The 25,737-nt window shown below is 35.4% G+C and overlaps 1 protein-coding gene across 4 annotated transcripts in view; it reads right to left on the bottom strand.

The window, feature by feature from the left end:
- Window positions 1-25,737, bottom strand: part of MAN1A2 (mannosidase alpha class 1A member 2) — a 254,045-nt gene that overhangs the window by 81,052 nt on the left and 147,256 nt on the right. For all 4 annotated transcript variants that reach the window (XR_001118517.3, XR_188123.5, XM_071217182.1 and 1 more), the window contains exons 9-12: window positions 20,990-21,105; window positions 16,851-17,070; window positions 12,235-12,407; window positions 8,394-8,509 (exon numbers count right to left, since the gene is read on the bottom strand). Coding sequence is in view for 2 of the 4 variants with exons in the window: in XM_071217182.1 (XP_071073283.1) it covers window positions 8,394-8,509; window positions 12,235-12,407; window positions 16,851-17,070; window positions 20,990-21,105 (625 nt within the window). In the remaining 2 variants the exon portion in view is untranslated. The remainder of the gene's footprint in view (window positions 1-8,393; window positions 8,510-12,234; window positions 12,408-16,850; window positions 17,071-20,989; window positions 21,106-25,737) is intronic.

The following is a 25,737-nucleotide window of genomic DNA, read 5'->3' on the forward strand; positions in this document are numbered from 1 at the left end:
CTTGTACTTCCAACCCGTCTATTGCGTTTTCAAAAAAATTTCTGCTACTTTAATTGTAATTCCATTAATTATAAGACCTCTTTCTTATTCTGATTGCCCCCTTTATGACATTATTTTTGTGTTATAAATTATACTATCATTTTAATAGTACATGAGAATGTTAATTTCTTTTCTATATTCTCTGTGCTATTTCTTCTTTGAGTTCCTACCCACTCCCCAACTCCTTTTTACCCCTGTCCCCTCATTCCCTTTTCCTGTTTACTGTGGACTTGGAAGTTTGAAAGCTTCCCTCAAGGATATGGTAATCCTATGCAAACTATTTATAATTTCTTTTCTAAATAAACTTCTAAAAAAATCAAAGTATAGTGTATACATATATATATATAAACATGCACATATCTTATATTCTATAGCTCAAGAAACATTTTTAGTCAATATTCTCTATTGATATTTAAAAGCAAGGCACTAAAGAAACTGGAAACTTCGGCAGGTTGGTACATACTGGTGGGTTCACCACTGAGGGATGGATGGGGACATGATCATTTTGTTGAGAGAAGTTCACATATCAATGTCTAGAGATCTTTCCTTGTAGGCTAGTCCATTTTCCAATATATTGTCCACTTTCAGCTGCGTCTCATATCCCTATGTCAGCGCCTCCGTAGGCCTTTTCAGACAGCAAATTTTCATTTAGAGATTGGGCAGGAGTAGATTTGGGGTCTAACCGCTCCTTACAGAAACTTAAAAAAAAATTCTATAGTTTTCAATGCTATCCTGTACACTGGCATTGAGTCTAAAGTCCTGAAGTACTCATCAGCTTAAAATTAACTTCCCCTGATGCAGTTATGTAGCTTTCTCTGTTTTGTTTTTCATCTTCTAAATATTTGCTGACATCTTGTCTGCTGTTGATTCTTTTTCACTGTCTTTGTCCTTGCCCTTTATAGTCATTTTAATGGCTTTCAAGAGAGAGTAGAAGATAAATGCATGTGCTCATTCTGTCAAGCCAAACTGGAACTCCCCCTCCTTTGTTAGATGTGGGCATTTTCCAAGTGTCCAACCTACATCTTCTCTCTTCAAACTTCAAATCTTTCTGAACTCATCTTTTGAGCTCCAGAGCTGAATTTGTAAATGCCTCTTGGCAACCTGCCCCAAATGTAACTATCTTTTCTGAAAACCTATTTCTTCTTTCGACATGCATATTTTTATTCATTCCTACAGTCACCCGCACTGGAAGCTTTATTATCTGTTTTGCTCTGCGTATTGAATCCTCCCATCTGATGTCTTATTAAAGATAGCAAAGCTTATCAGTTCTACTTTAAAGATGTCTCTTATCTCATTCTTAATATTCCATTGTCTGTCTTATAACCATTTCCCTGAATGCCAGTTCATCCTATGTTATCTATTTGCCAGGTTAATTTTACCTTGCTGTCAAGTCTGGGTTAAATGCCACAACTTCCATGAAGTCTTCCTTTATGCTTTCCAGGTTAAGCAAATGCTTCATCTTCTAAAAGACCATTGCATTTTGTTTATATTTCTCTTAAGTCGCTTAACACATTTAAAATCTCTTGCAGAGTTGTATATGTTTTATTTCCTTTGCTATACTGTATCTCTGATTGTCCTCATTACATAATTTTTATGTCATCAGTATATATGTTAAATGAACAAACAAATTAGGGACTATAAAGGGAAACAAACAAAAAATAGGACACATGGGAAAAACTATATCTGTATCTGTATCTGTGTCTATTTATCTATAGCATATAGCATCCACAACAATATGTAAAAGGTAAAATGGCCCTCAGTGTAGATCAAGAACTTTGCAATCAAAGCCATCTTAGAATTTAGCAGTAAGAAAAGTTTTGTCTCATCTGCCAAAATAATATGCTCCTCCATCCCCAAAGATGAAAATGACATTGTACAGGAAGCTTCTTTTTCGGTTTAGGAAGTTCAGTGCCAAATGTAATGCTCAATTATGGAAATTCTTTTATCCTAGATTTTGCTATAATTATCTGTATGTTTTGTCTCGTTTGATTTTTTTCACTTTCATTGATCCAAAGGTATATGTGAGGTTTTTTGGAAAGTGAAGACTGTAGCAGTAATATATATATATATATATGTAAATAGCTGGCTATCTAGAGTTGCGGTGAGAAGGATTTCACTTGAATTCAGCAAGGAAAAGTACCAAGAGCAACTGGAGATATCCCATGAGGATCCTGGAAGGGGAAGAGGCAGCTGTCATGTATTTCCAGCATTCTGCCATAAACTAAAGTGCTCAAGGTCTTTATTGATGATGGTAGTTGAGAATTAATCATGAAAGTCAGTCTGCAAAAGGGGAAATCTGAACTGAATTTTAAAATGAAAGATATTAGTTGATATAAAGAGTGAAAGCATTCCTGCCAGAGGCAGTGAAATATAAATTAAGATAATGAAATACAAAGGCACCATATATATGTGAATATTTCAGTGTAGAAAAGTTTGGTTTAAGAATAGAATTTTTAAGCATGAAAAATGAGAAATGAAGCTAGGGAGATGAACAAACCCTTGTAGCTTTTGAGCAGGAGAGTGACATAGAGAAAATAATGGCATATAAATATTGAGAATGAATGTCTGAACTCGTAATTTTTTTCAAGCCTGGAAGAAGTCTAAAAATTAACATTTATCACTGTAGTAGTAATAGCTGATTTAGCCAAGAACCAACAATGGATGTTAATAACACTGGGTAAAAGGTTATTGGGAAAAAAAGATATTCACACAGTCCTAAAGTTATCACCCACAGGTCACTTATTAATTGCAAAAAGAAAAAGACCTTACAGTCAAATGTAACCTTATGATCGAACTTAAAATCACCACTATTAGGCTAAACAGTCATCATGTGCTTCCTCACAGGATGCAATGAGAACACTTGTAATATTTATGACAAAAACATTTAACTTAAACATCATCATAGGAAGCAATCATAAAATCCAAATTAAGGGCGGCGGACTTGGCCCAGTGGTTAGGGCATCTGTCTACCACATGGGAGGTCTGTGGTTCAAATCCCCGGCCTCCTTGACCCGTGTGGAGCTGGCCCACGCGCATTGCTGATGCACGCAAGGAGTGCCGTGCCACAAAAGGGTGTCCCCCATGTAGGGGAGCCCCACACGCAAGGAGTGTGCCCCATAAGGAGAGCCGCCCAGCGCGAAAGAAAGTGCAGCCTGCCCAGGAATGGTGCCGCACACACGGAGAGCTGACACAACAAGATGACGCAACCAAAAGAAACACAGATTCCCGTGCCGCTGACAAGAGAAGTGGACAAATAAGACGCAGCAAACAGACACAGAGAACAGACAACTGGGGTGGGGGTCGGGGTGGGGGTGGAGGGGAGGGGAGAGAAATAAATAATCTAAAAATTATTTTAAAAAAGGATATTAAGAAGGCATTGGATGAACACAAAGAAGAATTTGAAAGCATACATAGAAAAATATCAGATCTTATGGGAATGAAAGGTGTAATCAATGAAATTAAAAAAACACTCGAATCATATAAGAGCAGATTTGAGGAGGCAGAAGAAAGGATTGGTGAGCTTGAAGAAATGGCCTCTGAAAGTGAACTTACAAAAGAACAGATGAAGAAAAGAATGGAAAAAAATTGAACAAGGTCTCAGGAACTAAATGACAGCAAAAGGCGTGCAAACATACATGTCATGGGTGTCCCTGAAGGAGAAGAGAAGGGAAAAGGGGCAGAAGGAATATTTAAAGAAATAATGGTAGAACATTTCCCAACCCTATTGAAGGACATAGTTATCCCTGTCCAAGAAGCACAATGTACTCCCATCCGAAAAAATTCAAATAGACCAACTCCAAGACACATACTCATCAGAATGTCAAAGGCCAAAGACAAAGAGAGAATTCCGAGAACAGCAAGAGAAAAGCAATGCATAACATATAAGGGATATCCAATAAGATTAAGTGCTGATTTCTCACCAGAAACCATGGAGGCAAGAAGACAGTGGTCTGATATATTTAAGATACTATAAGAGAAAAACTTCCAGCCAAGAATCTTATATCCAGCAAGACTGTCTTTCAACAATGAGGGTGAAATCAGAATATTCACAGATGAACAGAAACTGAGAGAATTTCTAAGCAAGAAACCAGATTTTCAGGAAATACTAAAGGATATGCTAGAGCCTGAAAAGAAAAGACAGGAGAGAGGGGCCTGGAAGAGAGTCTAGAAATGAAGATTATATCAATCAAAGGAACAAAAAGTGTCAAAAGAGTGATGAAAATAAAATACGATGGATAAAACTCAAATAGTCAGGAATAAACATAACCAATGATGTAAAGCACTTGTGTTCAGAAAACTGCAACTCAATGTTAAATCAAAAAAGCCCTAAATAACTGGAAGAACATTCCATGCTCATGGATTGGAAGACTAAATATCATTAAGATGTCAATTCTACTCAAATTGATAACCAGATTTAATGCAATCCCAATAAAAATTCCACCAGCACTAAAGAAAAAATTGAAAACATGGTCATTAAATTTATTTCGAACGGTAAGGAGTCCTGAACAGCCAGAAACATCATAAAAAGGAAAAGTGAACCCTCATCTCCAGACTTTAAATCGTAATACCTACCTATAGTGGTAAAAACAACATGGTACTGGCCTAAAGACAGACACAATAGACCAATGGAACCAAATTTATGGTTCAGAAACAGACCCTCACAGGTATGGTCAAGTGATTTTTGACTAGCCTGTCATGCTCACGCAGCTCGGGCAGAACAATCCATTCAACAAATGGTGCTGAAAGAGTTGGACATCCATAGCTGAAAGAAGGAAAGAGGACCCCTATCTCACACCTTATCCAAAAACTAACTCAAAATGGATCAAAAAACCGAAAATAAAAGCAAGAACCATAAAATTTCTAGGAGAAATTATTGGAAAATATCTTCAAGACCTGGTGGTAGGTGGTGGATTCTTAAAGGAGATAAGAGAAGGACTGAGTGGACTACTGATGTTTAATATATGTAGAAGTTTTAATTAGCTTTCCTCTAAATTTATGGAAATGAATAGAGTGGATTGTAGCACACAGTGAGTAACAGGTAGTTTATAAATGGGGATGTGACTGAAAATGGTAGTCTAGATATGTTAATTCCAATTGACACAATGCTTGCGAATAATCTAGGAACTGGATAGCACAGTAAACCAAAAGGTGGGTGAGAATTGTGGTTGATGGTACAGATGCAAGAGTGTCCTTTGTTAGCTAGAACAAATGTATATCACTACTGCAGGGTGTTGGGAATGTGGAGAAGCAGCATGGGAAAAATACAGCTGGAGTGACCTATGGACTATGGTTAGTAGTAATAATATAATATTCTTGTGTCTATGCAAAAGATGTACTGTGTTGATACTGAGGCAGTATGGAAAATGTGAACCAAATGTACTCTACTCTATGGACATGGCAATAATCAGATGATATTATTTTATCTGTAGTAAATGACACACTACATTATGGTGTGTTGATGGAGGGGTGTTGTTTGGGAATTCTACACATGTGCATGATTGTTTTATAAGTTTACAACTTCTGTCATAAAAAATATATATTTAAAAAATAATAATAGGGTGGGTTGGGTGAAAAAACACACCAAATGTAAGATAAGAACTATGATTAGTAGTAAGATTTTGACAGTGCTCTTTCATAGTTTGTAATAAATGTCTCATAACAATGCAAGGTGTTAGTGGAGGGTTGATGTATGGCACCCCTGTATGATGTTATGCATGTTTGCTTTGTAAGTTCACAACTTTTTTACTACACATTTATTTATGTATGTTCATATATAAATGATATAAAGATAATAATAATCGGATAGGTTAGCGGAAAAATACTTCGTTTACTAGTAATATTTTGACAATGCTCTTTAATCATTTAGGTTTAAAAACAATGCAAGTTATTGGTGGTAGGGTGAGATGTTATATATGTTTGTTTGATATTATACATGTTTGTTTTTTAAGTTCACACCTGTTATACATTTATTGTTTATGTATGAGTGATATATTTCAATAAATTTTTTTAAAAAAAGTAAATAACAGACATCTGCACACCAATATTCATAGTGGCTTTATTCACAACTGCCAAACACTTGAAATAACTCAGTGTCCATCTGATGAATGGATAAACAAACTGTGGTATATACACAGGATGGAACATTATGCCATAGTAAGAAGAAATGAAGTCGTGAAGCATAAGACAATGGATGAGCCTGAAGGACATTATGTTGAGTGAAGAAAGCCAGACACAAAGGACAAATAGTGTACGATTGTGCTACCATGAACTAAATATATTATGTAAGCTCATGGAGTTAGAAATTAGAATACAGGTCACCAGAAAATAGGAGGAGGGTAGAGAATGGAAAGCTGAGGGTTAATCTGCACAGAACTGGTAAAAAGGTTTAGAAATGAATAGAAATGGCTAAAGCATATCATGGTGTAACTAGCAGGGCTCTTACTGTATGTGTGTGAGAGTGGTTGAAAGGCAAAGTCTAAGGTCCATATATTATTAGAAGGGAAGCTAAAAACTGTAACATGGGACTATACGAGATAGTAAAACCTAATGTATAAGACTTCTTACAAAATATAAATACAAATATACTAGAGAGAAGGAAAAAGAATAGCAACTATGTACAGCAAGGGAAGCATAGAGAGATTCAGAGGTAATGAGTTTTGTTTGTTGTTTATTATTATTACTGGAATAATTAAAGTACTCTAAGAATGACTGAAGTGATGAATGCACAGATGTGACTACACTGAATACCACTGACTGTATACTTTGGATGGATTTATTTGTTGAAAAATGAAGTGTCTGTATTGATTTGTTAAAAAAAGTAAAAACAGAATAAGTAAAACTGTATATATGTGTGTGTTTATGTATGTATATTTATGAGAAAGAAAGACAAGAAAGAAAGGAAATGTGGCCAAATAACAACTGGTAAACAGGTAAAGAACATATAAATATATTCATAGTATTCTTATATTTTTTTAATGAAGTCTTGAAAATAGGAAGAATAAGATCTTAGACATTCTGAGTCAAATCCCATATTTTATACATATTCAAACTGAAACCAAAGAAACTTACATGTTCATTCGATGAAACTGTAGCAAATGTATAACCTAAAGCTTACATGCTTTATCTTTCAACTATCTTATACAGACTGAGGCCTAATCACATAAGATTAGTCAGAACGAGGAATGGGAAAGGTAGGGAACTGACAACGACAAGATGTTCTAAACCATCACAGCATTAATAAAGGTCTGGATTAGGGTTGAACATAAATATGGAAAGGAGAGGGCAAAATAAATGTAACAATGTAGCAGAAAGAATTATAAAGACTTAGTGGTATGTTAGAAGGAAGTAACAGGGCTGATTATATTGTACAAGCTTAAGAGACAGGAAATAACAGTACTAGGGATAATAAAAGAAAAATCGGAATAGGGTAGACATTTAGGATAAGAAATTTAGTGAAACATACATTTCAACTATAATATACCAGAACATAAGCTTGCAGTATACTAGAATGTAAACTTTAAGAGAACAAGGATTTTTATCTTTTTTGTCTACTGATATATCCCCAACCCAAATACCCTAAACTGTTCCTGGCACTTAGGAGGCACTCAGTAAATATCTGTTGAAAAATGAAGTGTCTGTAAAGAATTCAGGTACAGATAAGGGCAAGAGAAATGTGGAATTCAAGAGGTATCAATAAGTATTTCCTTTGTAGGTCATTAGGGAAGTGGACATATTTAAGGTCTCTGTCTTCCTCAAGGTCAATTTATCAGATAGCTCTGCCTAAGGTTTTGAGTATAAGCCCAAATAATAAAGTTGTCTTTCTCTTTTCCATTATTGCCTTTATGTTTATCTTTACAGGAAACCTCACTGGGAAGATGCACAGCTATGGTCATGGCTCATACCAAGCAAAACCCTATGCCCTATGATTATTCCTAAGAGATTTCATTAGCTATAGAAGAGCGTGCAAGGTATGATCCCGGGACCTGTATCATCAGCATCACCTGGGAGCTCTCCGGAAATGCAAATTCTCAGGCTCCACCCAGACTTAGAATCAGAAACTCTTAATGGGATGAACCAATAAACTGTGTTTTAACAAGCCTTCCTGGTGATTCTAACACATGCTAAAGAGATAAGGACCACATAATTTAAAGCCACTAAACTCTTATTTAGTAAACTAGCTATCTCATATTCTAAACCAGTCTTCTGTACATGCAGCTAAAAATTTAAGACCAATTTACATAAAAATATATTTGTATTATTTGTATTAAAATTTAGCACAATCATAATTCATCATGTGGTGACCATACAGCAAAACTAGCCCACAATAAAAAATAAGCAAAATGGCATCTACTTACTTTAATGTTTCAGCAAGAAAGAAGCTCTGCTGAACATCATCATGTGTAGGATTAGCGGAATACACATCCTTGACTCCAGAAAATCCACTACTGACTCGGCAATTCTTTTCAATAGCCTATGAAAGAGATCAAATAAAAGAATCAACTCCACAGAATCTCAATATTTGAAGGACAAGTTAAAGAACCAAAGTCAAAAGTTCACAGGGATTTACATGAGAATTTTATACTTTAAGAACAAGATTTATTATCAAATAGAAATAGTCTCAGAAAAGTAACAGAGGTAACTTAGCTTCCTGTGGAATTTCTCCCTCTCTAAAACGTTTTAATTGTTGTAAAGCATCTCACATTTCTCTAATTTAGAAATCAAATTTATGTTTTTCTCACTTAACTACAGAGACTTCTTTGGTACACTAAAGCTTCACAATTCTGACAAATCAAGATGGAGGTCAATTTGAATTTAAAAATTAAAATATAATTACTTCCAAGAACAAACAGTAATTCAAAACATGCTTAAATAGTATTACTAATAGATATTACTTAGTATTATTAAGTAGCTCTCCATAGAAATAATAAGATAATATTTATTGCAAACATACCATATGCCAGACATCATGTTATCATAAACCGCAAATTAGACATTATAGGATAGTACCAACTGGTAGGAAGAGCCCAATAACACACCTAATATAATACTAAGAGCTAACAATTATGAAATGTTTATTATATACTAAAGGCTGTTCTAAGAGCTTTTCATGCATTAACTCATACAAATTCACAAGAACCCTATAAAGAACTCTTTTTTTTAAGATTTATTTATCTGTTTATTTCTCTCCCCTTCCCCCTCACCCCAGTTGTCTATTCTCTGTGTCTATTTGCTGCGTCGTCTTTGTCCGCTTCTGTTGTAGTCAGCGGCACAGGAATCTGTGTTTCTTTTTGTTGCGTCATCTTGTTGTGTCAGCTCTCTGTGTGTGTGGCGCCATAACTGGGCAGGCTGCACTTTCTTTCGCACTGGGCGGCTTTCCTTATGGGGCACACTCCTTGCGCGTGGGACTCCCCTACACGAGGGACACCCCTGAGTGGCAGGGCACTCCTTGCGCGCATCAGCACTACGCATGGGCCAGCTCCATATGGGTCAAGGAGGCCCTGGGTTTGAACCACGGACCTCCCATGTAGTAGGCAGACACCCTAACCACTGTGCCAAGTCCACCGCTGGAACTCTTAATATCTCCACTTAAAAGATGGGAAAACTGAGGCAGAATAATTCGTTCCATATTAACAACTATGCTCTACTGCTTGATTGGGAGCTAAAATTATTAATTTATATCTTTTTGCATCTTTAAACATGCTTAAATATAATATACTCAACCAAATGGAATCTGTTCACAACACTGTCTTAAATTCAAAGCGACTAAATATACTGTTTATGCAGGTATAGCACACTTCAGAATTAAGCCTTCCACAAAAGTTGAAAGCAGCATAGTTCTTTCTTTGCTCTGCTCTACCTATCCAATGAAGACGCGGTTTATTATTTCTGGTGTGGCCTGCTGTTCCTAGTCTTGCTACTTTTCTTACTCTTCGAATCCTCTTTTCTAATGAAAAATCTAACAATCAGAGAGTTTATTTAATCAAACTATTATATAGTCCCATTTTGATTATAGCTAGGTTTAAAGCATTCTTACCAAAGAGTTTGCTGCTTTTCACTATTTAGCTATATTAAACATATTTTGGATGTAAGAGCTTTTAAATACTGTGTTCTGTGTAATGATCATGTGTCTTCAACACCATATGAACTTTCAGAACAATTTAAGAATAATGAAAAAGCAGCAGGAAGGCACAACTAATCTAAAGGATATTTAGTCAATTCTTGGAGGCAAGGTTCCATGCTTAACATACTCAAGCTTGGAAGTGTGAAGATGCAAATGGAATAGCTAAAACTCTTACATATGGAAACATGACCATGTTATGTTTAATTTATTCCAGAAACAACACAGAGGTGGACTGCACATTTTTTTTTAACCAAATCAATCTTACTGATACATATTAATAGAGGATGAATCTATCTATCCAAAGTGTACCATCACTGGTATTTGGGGTAGTCACATAGTTGTGCATTCATCATGTTAATCATTATTAGAGCATTTTCATTATTTCAATAATAATATCTCAATCTCTCTATGCTTCCCCTGCTGTACATAGCTGCTATTTCTGGCTATTCCTGCAAAATTATTTATTTATTTATTAAGCAGTTTTATTTAGATATGTTCATATACCGTATGGTATACTTTTAAAACTGGAATTTAGAGCTTAATTATTTCAGTTCTTGTTCTGGACAGATTATACTTTGAGTTTATGTGTCTATATGGCTATGAAAACAAATTTTTAACTGTTATAATTCAAATTTGGACTGATGTGGGTTAAAGTTTGAACTTGTCAAACCTCTTAATAGTTAGAGTAGGATCATACTTTAAGAAAGCACACAGGAAAAAGGGACCTTAGGAAAAGGTTAAATTACTGGAGTGTTTCTTAATAAGAAGACAAAAAAAGATGTGTCTCCCTCATTCCTCTAAATATTAAGGGACACTCAGGTCAAACAGACTCATTTACCTAGTCACTTATGTAAAACACTGCCTGGTTTGCCTAAGCGTTAGGAAGGCCCTGCTGCTGCCCGCGTGTGTGTTCTGTTCCTGACCGGCTCGGGCGAGGGGGCTGCCTGCTAAGCCGTGGCAGGATCGCCTGCACAGCACGCTGCACCAGCAGATGTATTCCTAATTTTGGACCTCATAGGTCGGTCCGGGAAGAGCAGCATCAGTAATTGCTGCTTCCATTTCTGTCTGTAAATCCACCTTCCTTCCATTAATACTCTCTTATTATTAAATTCCATGAAGACTACTTAGGTCTGACTGGCAAGTGACACATAAGTGGTCCCACCTTAGCTCAAGTTTTTATCACATTATTCCTAGAGTATGGCAGTGGTCTCCAAAAACCACCAATTTGCAGGTTATGGTCAGATCATTTTGTTTGTTTTTGTAACTGCTCTACTGAAAAAGGCTTCAGTACTGAAATACCTTTAGTAGTTCTGTAAACACGTCTCAATTGTTGGGAGCTATGGGGGATAGGGAATGGTAAGGAAAAAGAACAATAATATGATCAGAAGGACTTTTTAGATAGGCCCCACCTCTGGACAAAAGCTATATTTTCATGAAAAGACTAATTTATTTTTCCTCACTAGCTATTGATAGCTATGGGGTTCCCTAACTGGCTAAGATTTTAAGACTAAATTGCTTACTTCTGTTACGTACTAACCATCAAAAATCCCTCATTTAAAATTTATGTAAATTTGTCTTTATATTTTAAATTAAAAAAACAAACAGTTTAACAATTCACTGATCCTTAATTCCAATGAGGAATTATTAAGAACACAAGCTTAAGTGAATGGGGGTAAACTAATACTCCGGCTTGTGAACCTAAGCAGTTTTATAGTGATTTTTTTTCCCCCAGAGATTAAGCATTAACAGGACAGTATAGGAAATTAAACTGCTTATTTTTAAATCATAGTGAAAAGTTGCCTTTTAAATGACTCCAGGTGGTCATCAGTAAAATCAATAAAAATAATGAGGGAAAACTAATAGGAAAGTGGTTCTAAAAGAGAAGAAAACTGGATTCTAAGGCTTACTTCTACTGCTCAAGTAACTGTGACTAAGTAACACAGTTTCTTCATAAATAAATGAAAATAGCTCTACAGTTACTGAACATGAAGCAAAGTGGATAGGAAAACAGAGCAGTAAAATGAGGGCTTTATTTTAACACTTTCGCAGATAGAACGAAACATTGGTTTATTTACCAGTGCTGCTTCCCAGCCCCACTGCCTGTATCTTGGATCGTGAGTGAATCGCCATAGGTACCAATAGGTTTCAATTACTTCTGGACGGAGAATGTAATACTTCTCAGCTTGCCGGACTGCCACAGCCTCTAATGCACCGTCAAACTTGAATGACTCAGGACCTAGCTTTAATGCTGTAACATGACAAGAAGAAATAAATGAGCAAAATAAAACCATTTTGGTTTGTTTTCCAGACCTTTTTTTTCCCCTCCTAAAAGAAGAGGAGATGAAGTAAAGTTATTTTTCTTGTTTCATTTTTATTGTTATTGTTTTGCAAAATATGTGCCTTTTAAAGACCCCACATTTGGTGGGTGATAGGCTGTGGTTAACAGGACAAATATGAGAATGTTTTCTCATGAATGATAACAAATAAATAAAAATAACATAGGGTGTAAATAACTGGGTAGGCTGGGGAAAATTACACCAAATGTAAGATATGGGCTATGGTTTGTTGTAATATTTTCTTGGTGCTTTTTCATAGTTTGTAACAAATGTTTCACAACAATGCAGGTTGTTTGTGTTGAGATGTATGGGAGCCTTATATGATAATATGCATGTTTGTTTTATAAATTCACAAATTTTACTATATACTTATTGTTTGTCTATTTTTGTGTATGAATTATGTACTTAAATAAAATTTTATTTTAAAAAAGACACATACTTGGTTTTCTTATAATAGATACATATTTCCTACTATTCTGACATGCAGTATTTTTCACAAAAAATGTATATATATCAACATACTGCTAAATCTAACAATACTGAGAGGAGTCCAGTAATCCTTTAGAAACAAATGTAAAGCTAGACGTAAGCATATTAATATTTCATTTTAGTCCAAAATAAAATGATACAGATTGAAATGTATTGTGCAGAAGTTTTTTTAAAAAGTCAAGATAATATTAAAGTTCTTTTGCTATGGATACACATACATGTAAGAAAGCATTTCAGAGCTCAAACCTTCAAACCTTGAATTAGATTTAGTTGTAGATGATATACAGTTCTTTTAAAGTGAACTAAAGCATGTAAGAAACAAATATTTTACAACTTAAACCAGTTTTAAAAACAAGCTCTATTCTATAGCTTCTGTGTATACAGCAAGGAAGAAGCTCAAACTGCCATCAGAAAGAATTTCATCAGTAACCTGCCCACTTACCATTCTGCATAAAATATGGTTATCACACTTATATTTCAGTATTACAGAGTATTTCTTGAATGGTATAATTTCCATTCAGGTTGGAACACAGCACCACAGGAAACGCATTCTTTTTGTGTGCATGGTACCACTGGCCGGGGACTGAACCCAGGACCTCCCATGTGGGAAGCCGGCAAGCCAGCACTCAACCACTGAGCCACATCAGCTCCCCTGAGTTCGTCTTTTCATTTGTTCTCCTGGTTGGTTGGTTGGTTTTACAGAGGCACTGGGAACTGAACCCAGGACCTCCCATGTGGGAAGCAGGTGCTCAACCACTTGAGCCACATCTGCTCCCAGGAAAGGCTTTTTAAGAACCTCTTTCTCTTTCTAATCACACCCCTACTCTAAATCTGGGCAATATAAGGTTATCTTTCATTGGGATGTTGGAGTTACACCCAATTACCATTATCCCTCAGCTTTCACCTTTCTCTCCTGTTATGAAGTTGTACTGGTGGCAAAGGTTAATAAAACAGTTTCAAAATAGATTGTAGCCAGTTCTATTGAAAGCAAAATATGTGCTCTAGGGAAACGTATAACCCAATTTTGCTGACTGCTAAGTCTTGAAGAACTCAAGCAGAACTTGAGCAGGGGTTCTTAACCTCACAGACATGAACTCTATGGTAGGCATTGTAAGAAGGAGCCAGTGTTGTATCCAAGAAGCCTCTGGAATTATACGAAAACTTTGTGTGTTAATGTAAAACTTTGACAAGCTCTTCAAAAGGAAACGAGGTTAAGAATAACAACCAAATTGTCAAATAATATTCAGCTTACTGACAGAGTCTGGTGTCTGGCACAGAGTCAAATATGATTGGCATTTACAAAATGCTTTAAAAGTGACGATAAAAATCAAACAACATATATATTGAGATTATAGTAATCCAATAAAATATTGTAAGATAGACTACTGTTTCTGGATTTCTTTTTTTTTTTTTTAAAGATTTATTTATTTATTTAATTTCCCCCCCTCCCCTGGTTGTCTGTTCTTGGTGTCTATTTGCTGCGTCTTGTTTCTTTGTCTGCTTCTGTTGTCGTCAGGCACGGGAAGTGTGGGCGGCGCCATTCCTGGGCAGGCTGCTCTTTCTTTTCACGCTGGGCGGCTTTTCCTCACGGGCGCACTCCTTGCACGTGGGGCTCCCCCACGCGGGGGACACCCTTGCGTGGCAAGTTGCGTGCATCAGCACTGCGCATGGCCAGCTCCACACGGGTCAAGGAGGCCCGGGGTTTGAACCGCGGACCTCCCATATGGTAGACGGACGCCCTAACCACTGGGCCAAAGTCCGTTTCCCTGGATTTCTTATATTTTTCTTTTCTCCAAGACTATTAGTGCTAATAGGTAGTAGTCAGAGGGACTTTTCAATATTAATCCCAAAGCTAACTTAAAATTAGATATTAATTTCTATAATAATAATAATTAGACCACCTGAATTGGAGTAGAAATTGGCTGTATGAAAATAAAATTTTAAACTTCTCACTAAAAATTTTATTTTGCTTATTGGTCATTCAGAACTTCATAAATAAAACAAACTACATAGAAAACCTATTTGTTGTGAGGTGTAGTGAATAAATATGTATAAGCATAAATTATATATATATCACTTCTATTATTTTAGCCAAACCATGTGCCATGTTTCTGGAGGGATTATCTCTAAGGCAATCTTTTTGTTTAAGAAATACTGTAGAATTTTTCAGCACCTTTCCCACCTTCATTTAATTTCTATTCCCCACCTTAAATTCCCTTTTACAGTTCATATTTAGATTCTAAGAGTTAAACTACTACTCCAACAAGTAAAAATTGAGTCAAACCAATAAAATAATTTAGTGACTGGGTAAAAACTCTAGGAGATTTAAAAATTATGAAAAGTAAATTCGAAAGAGAGACATACAAAAATAAAATACAATAAAACATCCAATGTGATAAAAGTCACTAGTAAGACAGTAAAAGGAATTTTCAAAAAAGGCATACATTATGTTTAGTTTGTAAAGTCAAGAGAAATGCAATTCATACAAGTCCTGGATTGAACCTAGAGAGATGGAGAAACAAGGATATTCAAGTCAACAAAAGAATAAAAAGCAAAAGGAATTTTCAGAGACAAACAATTTGACTATAGTTTATATGGGACAATAGTAAGGGAAGAAGCAAACCATTTTTCTGGGTCCTCCTGCCTTTAAGAAAAAACAGTAGGCAATGCCTACCAACGAAGTAGAATATATCAATATTACTAAATTTTGAATTAAACAGTAATTCTAATTCAGACAACAAATGAAAGGAAGCAATATAATATGAATATAGCTGGAATAACTGCTAAGGAGAAGCTGATATGTTTTGGAAACCATGGTGGCCAAAAATAATAGTACAGCTATAAAAATACAGGAGGATGTAACAGCCTGGTGGAAAGTAAGCAAAACTACAGTGGTACGTTTTAATTAAAAGATCAAAGTTTCAAAGGCTTGAAAACATTGGGCACAAATCAAATAGTAATCTTTTTGGTTATACCATGATAAAGAGGATCACAGATTCACATACTTGCAACAGTAAAACGACAACTTGAACAAGAATGACAGCAACAATTATAGACTGCATTTTAAAAAAATTTAATTTATACTTAGAACTACGTTTTGAAGAAAACAGGGCAGGTATTATAATCTCATTTTTTGCAGATGGGTAAGTGAGGCTCAAGAACGTTAAATGATTTGCCTAAGGCTCGTAGATAGTGAATTATGGAGCAGGATTTATGAATCATAATTCACCTGTTTCTTCCATAATATAATAGTGTTTCATACTGTCATGAGCAAGGCCATTATGAAATGTGGAAGTTGGTAATACAATAAAGGGGAATCCTTTCATGACTTTGGTACTCTGAATTTCTCGAAGGCAGGAGATACAACTGGTTCAGATTTTAACAGGTAAGCATCCAGAATAATGCTTGGCACCTAACGGGTGTCCCATGTTTAATGGAGTTAATGATTAATTATAACTACACCATATTATATTTTTAATATGTCTGTACTATAAAATTTTGTTGTTTTATTCTATTATTTGATTTATGGTCAAAATTCGCATACACTGAATATACATTCTGGTCTTCAATGTTTTACTAATTTTAGCTTTATTTTAAGTGTGTATTTGACACTCTACTTCAAAATCAACTTCAAAAAATCTTCAAAAATTACTTCAAAATCTACATTAACAAAAAAATAGTAGAATACAGAATAATAAATACCACATTTTCAGAATTAAAATTCAAGTTCTTAAGAAAATAATTTACTGGGTTAGAGTAAATTATTTTGAAATGAAAATATGTCTTTTTATTTTCATTTTGGTTCCTAGACACATTTTTAATGAAGAGGCTCCTTTAAACAAAATTAGTCTTACTAATATTCTTACCAGTTCTGTCATAGGACTCATGACATGTACGTGCAATTTCTGCTCCAAGCTCTAAATAGTGACCAGCTTTATCTGTTCTGGAACCATCTGCTCCTAGTGCAAACATTCCCCCAGCAAAACAGGCCAAATGCCCCATCTTCTTTTCTAAGTGGCCATTTTTCCATTCTCCGATAAAGATAAGACCTCCACGGGACTTCTTAATAAGATGTTTTTCTATAGCCTGTAAACAAGACAGAGGAGATTTTCAAATTTTTAGAAGCAAACCAATGGTGTTCAAGCTTAGTATTATCTTTCGGGATATCACAAAACCTTAGTAACATGATATTCTGTAAAACAGTAACTTTCCCAGACTGAGGAAACTTAATTTAGCAAACCCTTGTATATGTCAATAAATAAGTTTTGGAGAGAGTGGTCAATTTGCATATAACCTGGGTTATAACCATACTCTATATTATAAAGAGACAAGGTGGGAGATAGGAGACTTCGCCTAAAGATTACTTTTCTACATAACATTACCCATTACATGCACTTTCTTCTTGAGCTAAGTAAAATTCCTATCAATCAGCCAAATGAGATCTTTATGATACACTCCAAATAACCTATAAGACTCTACTGATTTATTTTCTATTTTACACAACAAAAATAACAAGAATACCTAGTTTAATCAGAAACATATGATTTTTAATAGTCAATTAAAAAATGTGTTATTTTCCTTGAGACTATAACACCTGGCAAAGGATTTTAAAAAGGTACAATTAGGTGCCCCAGCTTACACATGATAAGGCTTATAAAACTAGTTGAAAGTTCAAATATATATCTCATAATCCTTTAATTCTTGCTTCTCAAATTTAGGCATTTTGGATGCAGTGCCATGAGAAGAGAGGCCACACGATAAACACAATCTATCCTCCTGGGAAGTCAATTTTACTCAAAAGATGTGGAGGTGGCAAGGAAAATATTTTATATTTAAATAAACTTGAATATAACCCAAAGTAGAGTCTAACAATGCTATTTAATTTTAAAGATTAGATTTTTAAGTGTTTTGTCTTTTGAACTATGTTCACAGTTTTTGTTGAGGGGACCTACAGATTCATTCTCTACCTTTAGAAGTACTTCCAGGAAAAAGTATAAGAAATTGCATTCATTTACTTCTCTTTGGTAGGAATTATTGCATATGATTAGATACTATACTTTTCTTTCTGAAAATGAGAAGAAATTTTTAACTCAAGAATTAGTTTACATTTTTACAGTGGATTGTTCTCTGACAAGCTCCACAAAAATCAGCTTTGGAAAAATTTTTCTATATTCTCTATAAAAACCATGTAAATTTTTCAGAACTTTGGAAACCATGCCTTGTTCATGATTTTATATTCCACAAGGCCTATATGGTAATATAATTTTAATTAATATTTAATCAAGAAGTTAAATTCATAATGAATGGTGCTTATATAACTGTATTTTACCTCTTAGGGGATAAGGAGTAGTTAAAATAAGTGACTATCATTGGATTATAAGTTTCTGCTTTTTCTTTTTATCTTCTTTTAACCACAGTACTCTGAAGCACAAATGGAAAGACTGGTTTGCTGAATACAGTGGTAATATGTTTTCATCTCTGAGGACCTCATGGCATGGAGCCTGTTTTCCACATGTAAGGCACTCAAACGCCTAATGAATGGTACCCATAGTTTAGTTCCAAATTTTTACATAATATTTTTGCCATTTTTGTTCATTTTAAGTCTTACCATGTTACAGTTAAAAGAGATCGAAACATGTTCCCATGGACCTAACAACAGGATGAAGTGAAAAGCAAGTAAAGTTAGGATTTTTACCAGAAGTTTACTAATGGACCCTGGAAATTGCTTGAATGGTTCTTCTCCTTCTAAAAATATGACAAATGTCTAAGGATTCAATTTGTATAAAATGCCAAACTATTTAATGGCATGTAAGAGTAATATCATCACTCTTTTACTAAAAGGTATTAAAAAAATCTTCATTAACATTGGCATTATTTTCTTCCATCCAAAGGATCTTTAGAAAGGTTTAATTTTTCTTCACTATTTGAAAAAATTAAAAACCTAATTTTATAAAGAAAACTAAGATTTAAGAACAAAGGATGTGAGTATCTGTGTATGTAGAGGACAGTGAAGCAAGGATGGAATAATTTAAATACAATAGCACAGAAGGGGAAATTTTAAAAATGATTCATTTCAAAGTAGAATCAATATTAAAATAAGTGATAATTCCTACCTCTTCAATGCATTCCATATAGCATTTAGAATTTGTAATACTCTGTCTCCTACCAAATTAATATTTGTTATTACACTAAACCATGTAAACAAGCATACTTAAAATCATGCTTCAAAATGAAAACCTGGCTAATAATCTGTCACTTAAAAACATTTCCTAGGTGTCCATTCTAGACTTAAGGAATAATAAAAAGAGGACACCAAAAACAAAAGATCTATAGGACAGACGCCATATGTAATAGATGATTTGTAGAAAATAATTTCATCCTATGAGTTGAATTTCAAATAGGTATTATGCCTGTAGCAGTTTGATATGGTTATAAATTCCAAAAATAGATATTGGATTACGTTTGTAATCTGGGCATAACTGAGTTATGATTAGGGCTTTGATTGGGCCACCTCACCAAGGGGTGGGCACTCACAGATAAAAGGCATGGCAAAGGACAGAGTTGAGGGTTTTGATGTTGGAGTTTGATGCTGAAGCCTTAAGGTGGAGCCCCAGCAAGTTAAGTACACAGCGGAAAGAGAAGCCAGCCCCAGGAAGAGAGGAATCCTGAGCCCAGAAAGAAGCCCTGGGAAGAGAGGAACCCTGAGCCCAGAGAGAAGCAAGACCCTGGAAGAGAGGAGCCCAGGAAGCCTGAACCCTCACAGACATCAGCAGCCACCTTGCTCCAACACGGGAAAATAGATTTTGTGAGGGAACTACCTTAGGCTTTATGATCTGGTATCTGTAAGCTCCTACCCCAAATAGATACCCTTTATAAAAGCAAACCAATTTCAGGTATTTCGCATCAGCACCCCTTTGGCTAACTAATACAATGCCTTTCAAAATATATACAATTTATAAAGAAACAATGACAAATATAAAATCGATTTTCTTTTCCCTTAAGCAAAAAAATTAAGAAAAGTAGAAGAAAGCAATTTATATCCAGAATAGTAAAAGAAAACCGCAAGCTATGAAGAAAAAATTATTTAAATGGTATACAGAACACGTTACATTTGCTAAACAATAAAAATATTAAATATATTCATTTACCAAATACATACTGAATACCTGTTATGTTTCAGGCTTTTTACTAGGTTTTGAGATAAAGATATGCAAAGTAGTCTCTACCCTCAAGGTGCCCATAGTTTAGGCTCTTTCAACAGCATGATTCTAAGAATATTAAATTCTTCCTAGATAAAACTGTCCTAAGTACCTAAAAGTTCTATTTTTAATTTCAATAAGAGAATAAAACTCTACAACTTTTCACAATTTATGACATCGATTTTCAGAAGTTACAGAAATATAAAACAATATATTACAGTAGTTTAGAGCAGTCTCTGGAGAGCCAAACTGTTCAGCTTCAGGCTCCACCACTTACCAGCTATGTGACCGTCAGCAAGTTACTTAATCTCTCTGTGACATAAGGTCATCATGTATAAAATGAGGGGTATGTTTAAGCTATTTCATATATATACACAGGTATATATGAAGGGGTTAGAAAAGTGCCTCGCATGTTGAAAGCAATATATTAAGTGTGCTCTCATTATTATTATTATGTGAATGTTCAAGTGGGCATTTGAAAAAGGAAATTCATAAAAACTATGGAATTATATGTGAAGTCAGAAGTTTATCCAACTGTTAAGTTTTTGTAGCCATTTTAACTACAGTACACAGTAACTAAAATTAAAATATTTTTTCACAAATAAAATTCTTTCCTAAATTCTTTCAACAATTTTTAAAAAATATGACAAGAGGAAAAATGAGCATAGCATTTTATATTACAAGACTAACTCTATAATGACTGCATATAATAAAATGGTTTTAAGATATTATTCATCTAGCCACTATCAAACACTCACATTATACATTCAATATATTAAGTAGGAAAATGTTCCAATAATACTTACTTCAATAGCATCATCATACATCTTTCTGGCCTCATGGTCTGTTTTATCTGACATCAACCATGCTTTTAGTAAGTATTCGTAAAAGCTATCTCCCAGCCCACCAACTGATGTATGATCTGTAACAAAGAGAAGGATGGAGGTGGAAAAAAGGGAAGACAGAATATAATTAAAGTACTATTGTTCTATTGTAATAACTATATTATAGGTCAATAATTTAAAAATCATATTAAGATAGTTCTATTTCTAACATACTCAAATTTTTTCTGGTAAGAGTATACTGTAATAAAATGAGTAAATTCACAGAGGGAAACTCTAAAGTATAGGCTACTAGGAAACAGAAATGAGTTGAGAAGGGGGGGTTGATGCTTAATGTATCTAGAGGTTTTAATAAGGTTTATTGTAAATGTGTGGAAATGGACAGAGTTGATAGTAGCACATTATAGTGAATATAATGACCACTGCTGCTTTATAAATGTGATTGTGGCTGAAAGAGGTGATCTAGGGACATTAAGCGGTAATTGAAAGGAAGCTAGACGATAATCTAAGGACTGCACAACACAGTGATTTCAGTGGGGGATGAGGATTGTGGTTAACAGTGCAAATACAAGAATGTTCTATTACAAGGAGTTAATATACAGTGATACATGGGGAAAACACAACTAATGTAACTTATGGACTGCAGTGAACAGTAATTTGCATTATTTTTGTAGGAATGGCAAAGAAGGTACTTATCAATGCTAAGGCTCAACAATAGGGTAGGTATAAGAGGCAATGGGATTTTTCCTTTTGGAGTAATGAAAGCATTCTAAAATTGACTGAGGTGATGACAGCAGAACTCTTGTGCTGAACCTGAGAGCCTCTGAGTGTCCACTTTGGATGACTGTACAAGGCAGGGGAGTGTATAACACAGAGAACCCTGTGGTGGATGACAGACTGTGACTAACAGCACAAATATAAGAACTGTCTTTCAGGAAGTATAAAAATGTAGAATACTATTACATTGTGTTAACAACAGTGGTTTACAGGAATACATACAACGTAAGCTATGAGCTAAGTTAGTAGTAATATTTTAATTTTTCTTTCATCAGTTGTAACAAATGTTCCACACCATGCAAGGATGGTGTATGGAAATTCTCTGCTATGCATAATTGTTTTGTAAACTCACAACTTCTCTAATAAAACAAAACAAAATAAAGAGTACAGTGTAATCACTCTCCTTTAAACGTATGTCCAATTTCCTAGAAAATCTTTTTCCTCTGGATGTGTGGTATTTCATATACTCAGGATTTTTTTTCTTGAAAAACAGTTTGTACAGTGTCACACATCCAAACTTTTCCAGAATTGAAAATAATGTTTCATACATAAATGGCTTTAAATATATAAGCAATGATTAAATATGACAGATAAACTTAAATGTTAACCAAAAAGAACTTACTCTTAGACATTATTCTGTATAGGATGGTTAATGGTGGCTCCTGTGCCACAGGAAATAGAAGTCATTTCACAAAGAAAAGAAAGTCCAAGAATTCTTTTTAATATCACCTTGTGTAGTATAATAAGCTGTTGAACTGCTATTCTTGATTACAACTTATACAGCTATTATGAGATATTTGTTTGCCCTTTATTCTTTCTCCCACCCCACCTGTACTTTTAATCTATTCAGTTTAGCACTACAACTCCCAAGGTAACCACATTCTTCTATCTCTGACTATCTATAAAGCCTGTCCTACAACATTGAACTTTATTTAAAAACTCACACCTAACTGGCATGAAAAGAAAAATACCACATTTCTTATAAATCTTCTGTAATTCATATAGTGCTATGATAATTTTTTCAAACTGGTGAGGAAAGGACAGACTATTCACTGGTCTGTGGAGACAACTAGTCACCCATCTGAGAAAAAAATGCATGTTAATATTTATACCTTTAGCTCACAAAAAATTATGGTAGGTTAATGATTTAAAAGGAAAAAATAAAACAGTATCAGAAGAAAATATAAGAGAATGTCTGATCTTCTTAAAAAAATGAACTTCTTAAGCAAACCACAAAATGAAGGAGTCATAAAGGAAAACATTTATAGCTTCCTAAGGTACAAGCTACCAGAAATAAAAGATAAGAAAGTGAATAGGAGAAGTATTTGCAAGATACAAGAAAAAAAAAAAAAGGTTAATAACTTAAAGAAAATACTCTAACAAATAAATAAGGAATGTTAACAGAGTATACACACAAGTAACTGACAAAAAAGAAATATAAAAAAAGATATTCAACTCCTCTAGTGATCAGGGACAAGCAAACCAAAACAATGACATTACATTTTTGCCTGTTAGATTGTCAAAAGTTTTAAAAGACTGACATTATTCAATGCTGATATGGTTCATGGTTGCTGGGACTGGAGAGCAATATGGTAATAGCTATCAAAATTTAACCTAGGATTCCTAGTTCTACAGTTCTATCCTATAATAATAGTTGTGTAAATACACAAATAGAGATGGAGAGAAAAGTTCATCACAACATTATTTCCATTAGTAAAAACTAGAGATATCGTCAAATGTCTAGGGAAATGGCTAAGTGAATTAAGTATAAACACACTATGAATGACTATGCAGACATTAAACATCAGTGGATCTGTCATCTGACAGTGAAGGCTATCCACTGGGTGCTGTTCAGTGAGGAAAAAAAGCAAGTTTCTGATTAATATATACAGTTTGATTTAAAAATTTTTTCATGTATAAATAAATTTTAGTATACAGGCAGAAAGGGTGTGAAAAGATAAGACAATTGTTAATTGTAATTACCTCTAAAGACAAAATCATTTAATTCACTTTATATATGGTACATGTAACTTATGGAATAAAAATCATTTTATCATAGAAAATAATCAGATTGTCAAATGCCAAAGATAGAGAATTCTGAAAGCAGCAAAAGGAATTCTTCACTTGCAAGGTTTCCTCAATAAGACTAAGTGATGATTTCTCATCAAAAACCATGGAGGCGTAATATTACATGTTTTATATCCATCCTTGTGTACTCTCGCGAAACTCCTCTCTTGCCCCCACGTTTACCTTGGTTCCATCCATTCAACATCCATTTTCCCCTCCCCTTGGGGCCCACAGCGACAGCCAATCTCCATTTCCCGAGGAGCCACGTCCAGAGATGCTTGCAACAGTGTTCAGGGCCTGACTTGCTCAACTGCTCTAATGCCCTGGGAGCCACCCTTTCTCTTGAGAGATACAGTTTCCTCTATTTGATGGCATTAGTCCTTCCCAGGATGTGGGTCCACCCCCACTCTCACTACTTGGGTCTCTACCCAATGGTACAACCCACCCTGGCAAAATGAGCCTTCAGACATTCCCCAGGAGTCCGTCCCGCGTCAGACCATCCCCTCCGAGCATCCTGAACAGGTAACCCTCCTAATTATATTTTGATATGGTTTTCTCAGCATTTTACTCTCAACCAACACCTGACACTCTCCTATGTTCGTATGTTGCCCCTCCCTCCCCCCAATTTTTTGGGCAATATTACCCATCCGCCCATCCCCAGGCACTCTAGGCTCCATGGTGTGGTGGATGACATTCTTCAACTCCTTGTTAGCTGAGTAGGGTAAGTCCAATAAATCAGAGTGCAGGAGCTGAAGTCTGTTGAGGCTCAGGGCCTGGCTATCATATTGTCAGTCCAGAGATTCAAATCCCCTAGATATATCTTAAACCCCAGCACCAACTATAATTCCAGTAAAGTAGCATGAAAGTCTTGTGAAAAGAGATCCCATCTGAGTCCAGTTCCATCACACAGAAACACCAGCTCCAAAGAAGGGCCAACTGACATGGCAGTGAACTCCATCTGCCATGACCACAGAACCCGTGGGTCTCTTTAGCCCTCAAAAGAACCAATACCTGGGGTTGTATCTACTTTATCTTATCTCTGAGACTCTGCTCAGGTGTGCATAAGGGCAATCCTTCTGACAACCTCCAGACTCTTTTTCAAAGACTCATAGCCATATAAACTCATTTCTCCTTTCCAGAGGATTGCATCCAGTATCCATGTGGAACCTAAGCCCCCTCTTGACATAGATGTGCAATGGACACAACCAATCCAAGGTCCACAGAGAAAATATGGCATTGGTGTGGGAAAAGTGGCCATGGTGGCTGCTGGGTGCGGGGAATGGGAGGAAGAGATGAGATGTGGAGGCGTTTTCGGGACTTGGAGTTGTCCTGGGTGGTGCTTCAGGGACAATTACCGGACATTGTAGATCTTCCCAGGGCCCACTGGATGGAACGTGGGAGAGTGTGGGCTGTGATGTGGACCATTGACCATGAGATGCAGCAATGCCCAGAGATGTACTTACCAAATGCAATGGATGTGTCATGATGATGGGAGAGAGTGTTGCTGTGGGGGGAGTGGTGGGGTGGGGGCGGTGGGGTTGAATGGGACCTCATATTTTTTGAATGTAATATTTTTAAAAAATGAATAATAAAATAAAATAAATAAAAAAAACAAAAAAACCATGGAGGCAAGAAGGCAGTGGGACAACATAGCTAAGTAAAAGAAAGTAAAAAACTGCCAGCCAAAAATTTGTTATCTGACAAAAATGTCCTTCAAAAATAAGGGAGAGTGAGTTGATGTGGCTCAGGCAGTTGAACATCTGCTTTCTACATGGGAGGTCCCAGGCTCAGTCCCTGGTGCCTCCTAAAAACAAACAAACAAACAACAAGCAAACAAACGAAAAACCAACTCAGTGGAGTCCATGTGG

The sequence above is a fragment of the Dasypus novemcinctus genome, chromosome 9 (assembly GCF_030445035.2).
Source record: "Dasypus novemcinctus isolate mDasNov1 chromosome 9, mDasNov1.1.hap2, whole genome shotgun sequence".
In the NCBI taxonomy this organism is placed as follows: domain Eukaryota; kingdom Metazoa; phylum Chordata; class Mammalia; order Cingulata; family Dasypodidae; genus Dasypus; species Dasypus novemcinctus.